Source organism: Bubalus kerabau, chromosome 17 (assembly GCF_029407905.1).
Source record: "Bubalus kerabau isolate K-KA32 ecotype Philippines breed swamp buffalo chromosome 17, PCC_UOA_SB_1v2, whole genome shotgun sequence".
NCBI lineage: Eukaryota > Metazoa > Chordata > Mammalia > Artiodactyla > Bovidae > Bubalus > Bubalus kerabau.
Genome location: NC_073640.1, coordinates 56938646 through 56946025, shown reverse-complemented (window position 1 = coordinate 56946025; position 7380 = coordinate 56938646). Strand labels below are relative to the sequence as shown.

The following is a 7380-nucleotide window of genomic DNA, read 5'->3' as shown; positions in this document are numbered from 1 at the left end:
GCAGCCCTGGGCATCACAGTCATGCAGTCACCAGGTGTTTCCCCAGCAGCAACCGTGAGTTTAGGCAACAGCTCTGAGATCTGGATCCTAGATCAATGCAAGGAGACACAGCCTAGAGCCTCTTCCTCCAGCCACTCCTAAGACACATAAGCTCTTAATCGACTATATCATTTGGAGGATCCAACCAGGGCTGGGTCAAGCCAAACCATCCATTCTTTGGTCACCTGAAGTCACGTTGCAGGGAGCAGGGATCTGTTTGTGTGATCCCAGGGATAGAGTTGTGCAAAGGAGGGACACAGCCTCCCCATCAGCCAGCAGAGGAGGGACTTCGTGGATCTGGGGAGTCCCAGCCCCTCCTCCTGCATACCTGACATTCCTTCCACACACCTGTAAGTCCACCTCATTCCTGCCTGTTTCCTGGGAGGGGCTCCCTAAGGCCAGATGGAAATAACACCCAGATACTGCCAGGTAGAAGACCTAGTCTATTTATTCCTGGGGCAATGGGAAAGCCAGTGGGGAACCGGTGAGAGCAGGAACTGACAGCAAACCCCTGGTATCACACCCAGGGAGCCAGCTCTGCCAGCCGCAGCCGGAACACGTGGGAACAGTCACCTGGGGCTTCCCCAGGGTGGTCTATGAGCAGAGTCTGCTTGTCCTTCCTAGATGGGCTGGGCCAGAGGTGTTCAGAGGCCCCTGGGCTGGGGTTCAGGAGACCTGGGATCTAGTCTAGCCTGAGTCACTGACCAACAGTTGGACCTTGGGTCAGTGTCTTCCTTGGCTTCAAGAAACAGAATGACAGAATGAAACAAATAGTTGTGTGAAGTCAGGCTCTTACACTTGTTGCCAAGACAGCTAGAACTTTCTCTAGCCGTAAGTAGAGGCAGGTCCCAACACCTAGCGATGGCATCAGCCAACCAGCCCAGGTGCCCTCACAGATCTGGACTCCGACGTGGACGGTGACTTCCCATGTGTCTCAGTGGCAAAGATTCTTCCTGCTAATGCAGGAGACTCGGGTTCGATCCCTGGGTTGGGAAGATCCCCTGGAGGAGGAAATGGCAGCCCACTCCCGTATTCTTGCCTGGAGAATCCCATGGACAGAGGAGCTTGGCGGGCTACGGTCCATGTGGCCACAAAGAGTCAAACATGACTGAGCGTGCACATACATGCAGGAGACACAGCCATCCCAGACAGTGAGTTCTCATGGTGGGCACAGTAGGATGGGGTTCCCTGAGGAGGCTGGCGGTAGGATGGGACAGAAGTTTTTGCAAAGGTTTTTTTGGTACCTTGAGAAGGGGCCGAGACAAAATGTGAGCCCAGGGCTATCTTATCCCAAAGACTCAGCGCTGCTGAGTTAATGGCTGTGGATCCCCAGGGTTGGGAAGATCCCCTGGAGGAGGGCATGGCAACCCACTCCCGTATTCTTGCCTGGAGGACCCCATGGACAGAGGAGCCTGGCGGGCTGTAGTCCATGTGGTCGAGAAGAGTGGGACATGACTGAAGCGACTGAGGAAGCACGCACATGTCCACAGGTCTCAGAAGCGGCGCTGCTCTTCGGGCAGCACCCGGGCTCCCCACCTCTGTGCTGACCTCCTTTTACTCTCCTGCTCTTCAGTGACTCAGCTCCAGGCCCAGGAGTGAGGTCTGGGCTCGTCTCTCTTCAGAAACAGAACCCCAACCCTGCCCTAGAAAACATGCCTTCTGCCACATCCTGGCTGCTATCCAGGCATCGACAGCACCCCAGATACTCACAGAGGCAACTGTCCTCCTGGAGCGATTCCAGGAAGAGAATGGAATTAAGGTCAGGAGCAATGTGCTGCTCCAAACTCTAGAACATGACTTGACAACTAGCATTGGGCAAAGGAGGATCCACCCTTGCTTCAAGCCTCCTCCATTCATAACTTTATTAACCAATACCTGCAACTTGCCAGAAAACAGACATTACATCACTACATGGGTTCCAACATTTCTGAAGGCGAGTTGCAGTACACAGCATTTAATTGTGAAATAATTAATAAGATTCTGTGTAATTAGCAGAGACGTGGATTGGTCTCAAGATCTTCATACAGATTGAAGTCAAAAGAGAAAAACAAGTATTGTGTATGTGTGGAATCTAGAAAAATGGTACAAGTGATCTTATTTGCAAAGCAGAAACAGAGACACAGAGAACAATGCATGGATGCCCAAGGGGAAAGGGACGGGGGTGGGATGAATCGGGAGATTGGGACTGACATATATACACTATTGATACTGTGCGTAAAATGGACAGCTAATGAGAGCCTGATGTATAGCCCAGGAAACTCTGTGATGACCTAAACGGGAAAGAAATCCAAAAAAGAGGGGATATATGGAAACATATAGCTGATTCACTTTGCTGTATAGCAGAAACTAACATGACATTTTAAAATAATTTTTTTTAAAGACCTGGAAAAAAGATTCTTTGCAGCACATACTAATCCATTCCTTAATCTATATTTTCTTCAATTAAAAAATGATGTAGCTGATGCCCAGCTTGAGTGGTTGTCTAACCTACTAAAATGTTGCAGTCCACAGTCCACAGTTGCAGTCCACAACTACTCAGCGACTGCAGAAACCCCCAAACTCCAAGGGGCGACGTGGGGCTGGGAGGGGAGCATGCGGTACCCTGCCTCCTCTTCTGCTGTTGTTCAGTCGCTCAGTCATGTCCGACTCTTTAAGACCCCAAGGACTGCAGCGCCCCAGGCTTCCCTGTCCATCACCATCTCCCGGAGCTTGCTCAAACTGATGTCCATTGAGTCGGTGATGCCATCCAACCATCTCATCCTCTGTTACCCACTTCTCCTCCCACCTTCAATCTTTCCCAGCATCAGGGTCTTTTCCAATGAGTTGGCTCTTTGCAGCAGGTAGCCTAAGTATTGGAGCTTCAGCCTCAGCATCAGTCCCTCCAATAAATATTCAGGGTTGATTTCCTTTAGGATTGACTGGTGTGATCTCCTTGCTCTCCAAGGGACTCCCAAGAGTCTTCTCCAGCACCACAGTTTGAAAGCATCAATGGGAAAAAGAAAACATTTAGGACTCTGGTCACTGCACAGGTATTTCTGCTGTAGCAGGATCTTCCCTGAGCTCCTAACTCTAGCCTCAACCTTCCTGTCCAGCCTCCCCAGAGCTGACCTGGGGAGACAGATATTCATAGACACAGATCTGAATACTCTCCTTCCATGCTCAGAACATGGACACGGTGCTCAGTGCACTGAGGATAAAGTCCTGAGTCCTCAATGCTCACAAGGGACTGACCCTGCCCCTCTCCCATTCGCTCCAGCTCCCTCGTCCGCCTTCCACACTCTCTGGGGCTCAGCCTTCCTAAAATACAGTTCAGCCTCATCCTTGAAATATTAGCTCACATATCCCCTCTTCCAGGAATCCCTCCCTGAACACTCAAGGCATCTCATGACCTCCCACCCTAATCTGGGCTCCCATAGCCACTGAGTTTTTACCCAAACCTGACCTCTCTGAGTCATCATGGTCTTAAAGATGGTCTGTAGCCCTCTATGATGCTACTGAGTAATCACTGCACCTGTAGCAACCTCTAACTCAGGGCTTGCCACACAGCTCATTCTCAGTGAATCTTTCTTGCCAGGCTCTTAAATGTGTGTGTCATCTATTTTAGACTAAAAAAAAAAAAAAGGGTCGGGCTTCCCTGGTGACTCAGTGACAAAGAGGCGGGAAGAAAAGCCACTGTGATGAGAAGCCTGCACCCCGCAACTAGACAGCAGCCCCTGCTCCCCTCAACTAGAGAAAAACCCGCACGCGGCAATGAAGACCCAGCATTGCCAAAAATAAATAAATAAAATTATTTTTTTAAAAAGTCCAGAAAGTAGAAGACTTAGAGGATCTGATGGGAAAGCTGGTGGGTAGATTCATCCTGGGAGAGTGGGAAGGACCCCAAGGATCCCTATTTGCAAAAGAGGCTGCAGTGTCCGGGGTGAGAGGGAGGCTCTGGTGGGGAGGGGGAGGAGGGGGCCCCATCGGTCTCCTCCTGGCTCTCAAAGAATTGACATCATGTTTGACAGTGACGTGACCAAGCTCGCATCCGAAACCTGTTGCTGCCCCAGGGCCCCAGCGTGTCTCTGCAGGCCTGGCAGGAAGACAGGAGAGCTGATGAGAGCAGGAGCTTCTTTTTGGGGCAGGTGGGGGCGGGGCTTCGGCGGCATAGTATAAAACCACCTGCTGGGATCTGCTACACTTCCTTCCACTCCACCGCAGCCAACCCAGAGCCATGACTCCACGACGCTGCATCCTGGGTAAGAAGGACCAAATCCCGACTCTCTTGGAGCCCAAATCCAAAATCAGCCTCAATGCCATCCTCGCTTCAGTCCATTACTCCTCCTCCCTAGCCCCCAGCCAGACAAGTGACTCCATCATAGCAGTACCCCTTCCACATCCCCAAGGGCGTGCATGCCTGCTCAGTCGCTCAGTCATGTCCAGCTCTTTGGGACCCCATGGACTGTAGCCCTCCAGGCTCCTCTGTTCATGGGATTCTCCAGGCAAGAATACAGGAGTGGGTTGCCATTTCCTTCTCCAGGGGATCTTCCTGACTCAGGGATTGAACCTGTGCCTCCTGAATTGGGTGCTGCTGCTGCTAAGTCGCTTCAGTAGTGTCCGACTCTGTGCGACCCCATAGACGGCAGCCCATCCCTGGGATTCCCCAGGCAAGGCTCCCCCATCCCTGGGATTCTCCAGGCAAGAACACGGGAGTGGATTGCCATTTCCTTCTCCAGTGCATGAAAGTGACAAGTGAAAGTGAAATCGCTCAGTCGTGTCTGACTCTTAGCAACCCCATGGACTGCAGCCTACCAGGCTCCTCCATCCATGGGATTTGGCAGGAGTGTTCTTTATCTCTGAACCACTTGGGAAGACCAAGAGCAGCCCCATCCATGTCCCTGATCAATTTCCAAACTCATGCCCAATGCTGTACATTATGACAGGCTCCCACGCAAATCCTGGCATCTAAATTTTAATATTGGTCACGGACGTAACAAGACACCAGTGTTAGCTCAGCTGCCTTTACTGCTTGATTCCAGCTGAGCCTCCTGCTCTTCCCTCCCAGGGAACACCCACATCCCTCAGAACCCCAAACCCATTTCTCTGAGTCCTGCCTGCCCCTTCTCAACTTCCACAGACCCATAATCCGCAGACACCTAACACAGGTCTGCCTCTAAGCTTTTCCTGAGCCTCGGTCAGGACAGACACCCCCTCGGACCCCCCCTCCTCCAGGTTGGGCTCCAGTGCCTGCCCCATCCACTTTTGAGGCCACAGCTCATCCCTTCTTCTCCCGCAGCTGTCTTGGCCGCTGTCTGCATCCTTTTGCTTCTCTGCTCACATGCTGCCCCAGGTGAGCCCAGGAGGGACGCGGACGCTGAGGGGTGGGGTGCCGCTCCCAGAAGACCCCAGCCCAGGACTTGCCCACCCCGCTGCCGGGGTGACACCATCTCTGTTTCCTCCAGTGTCCCCCACAGGCACTCAGCTGTTGCTGTGCCAGTCACACGAGCGATGCGGGGACCAGTTCTACGACCCCCGGCAGGACTGTTGCTATGACGATGCCGTGGTACCCTTGGGCAGGACCCAGAAGTGCGGAAACTGCACCTTTAGGGTCTGCTTCGAGCAGTGCTGCCCATGGTTGGTCAACAGGCCCCAGGAGTCCTTCGTGGTGAAGGTGAAAGGTCAAAACTGTTACTCGGCTGCATCCTTGGACGATCGGGTTTGTGGCAGGTGAGGTTCTGAGCCTTCCAAGGCAGGAGGGGGCGCGGAGGAGAGGGGGGCCTGCATACCGGTTCCATGACTCATCTCCCCCCACCGAGTGCTTTTCTGGGTCCTTCTGTCCCCAACCACCTGCTCTATTCCATCCACCAAAGACCCTGATGCTGGGAGGGATTGAGGGCAGGAGGAGAAGGGGACAACAGAGGATGAGATGGCTGGATGGCATCACTGACTCAGTGGACATGAGTTTGGGTGAACTCTGGGAGTTGGTGATGGACAGGGAGGCCTGGCGTGCTGCGGTTCATGGGGTGGCAAAGAGTCGGACACGACTGAGCGACTGAGCTGAACTGAATTCCCTTCTCTGTTGCTTCTTTCTCCTTTTGTTTTTATTTCTATTTCATCCTCTTCGTTGGTTGGCTCATGTCTCTCTTTTCCACTCCTCTGCCCATATCTGTCCATGCCTCCCTCTGTGTCCATCTCTTTCTTCCTCCCCCCACCCCCACCCCGTCTCTCTTCAGTGTTGGCTGACAGATGATCAGAGGTCAGTTGGATGCTGCGTCCTGAATGAGCCTGGAGAGATGTGTTGTCCCCTTAGATCTGGGACATGGAGTGGGTTTTAGAGGGATAGGGGACACTCAGATTCAATCCCTCCCTCCTTATTCTGTCTCCTCTGTAACAGTCATCCTAAATCTGTCCTGAGTAGGGGGACTGGTCCCCTTTCTATGACCATGGACAATCGTGAGAGGTTACTTTGCTGTTGGACGTCCCCAAGACCCTGTCCTCTCACAATGACCCCTATGACCAATACCATGAGGGATGATCAATCCCCAGGCTGGCCCTGGGGACCCTTAATGAGATCCGTCATTCCCTTTGGCATTTTCTCCACCAGGAGCAAAACAGGAGGCACTCTGTGAATTCTGCAACCTTACATATTCTATCATGGCGGGACCTCGATGCACACGGAGTCCTTTCTCCACTTCCAAAGGTGGCAAGATCACATCCACTTTTCCACTTAAGAACAAATTTCAAGTTACCATGACCTCCTGGTTGCACTGAATAAAAATTCCATTTCAATCACAAGGCTCTGCTTTCTTGCACTGATCTCGACAGGGTGTGGCACAGGGTGGGGACGCAACTCACAGGGAGGGAGGGATGGGGTCTTTGGCGCCGAGCCCGAGTCTGGACTGGTCTCACCCTTCCAACCCCCCAACCAAGGAGGGTGGGTGGGTCGGCGCGCCCCTTAGCGGGCACTGGGCCCAGCGCGGGGCGGGGCGCTTCTGAGGGTGGACCAGGAGGCAGAAAGAAAAATCTCCCCTTTCTTGGAAATCCAAGCCCGGGGCTGGACTTTGCACCGGCCCGGAAATTGTGGTGTGGGGGTTGGGACTCTCACAAAGGAAGAATTTGCTTGTCTCCAAAAAGGATTTCCTAGAAAGAAATAAAAATTTGCGGCTTTACAAGATTCTGGAAATGGAGGTATCTGAATTTAGTAAGGCAGAGCACAGGGAAAGGTCAGAGTGGTCAATTTGTAAGACTTTCCTCCTCTGGAGTCAACTCTGCTCAGAGAAGGGCCTGGAAACTTCTGGAATGTTTGAACCTTTAACCGAAGGTCATTTCAGCCCAGGCCTCTCTAAGGGCCACAACCAGTGA

The 7380-nt window shown here is 52.6% G+C and overlaps 1 protein-coding gene across 1 annotated transcript; it reads left to right on the top strand.

Annotated features, from left to right (window-relative positions):
- Window positions 1–4224: 4224 nt before the first annotated feature.
- On the top strand, window positions 4225–6761 carry LOC129631362 (insulin growth factor-like family member 1). Its single transcript, XM_055552330.1, has 4 exons — window positions 4225–4277; window positions 5315–5368; window positions 5481–5745; window positions 6623–6761. The coding sequence occupies exons 1-4, from the start codon at window positions 4253–4255 to the stop codon at window positions 6645–6647; spliced, it is 369 nt and encodes a 122-aa protein (XP_055408305.1). The 5' UTR covers window positions 4225–4252; the 3' UTR covers window positions 6648–6761.
- Window positions 6762–7380: the final 619 nt, after the last annotated feature.

Bases quoted from the DNA above. Each gene is read 5' to 3' on its own strand.
- LOC129631362 (XM_055552330.1), top strand. From the start codon at position 4,253: ATGACTCCACGACGCTGCATCCTGG. The intron at 4,278-5,314 runs GTAAGAAGGACC...CTTCTCCCGCAG, and splicing joins TCCACGACGCTGCATCCTGG to CTGTCTTGGCCGCTGTCTGC. The intron at 5,746-6,622 runs GTGAGGTTCTGA...TTTCTCCACCAG, and splicing joins GACGATCGGGTTTGTGGCAG to GAGCAAAACAGGAGGCACTC.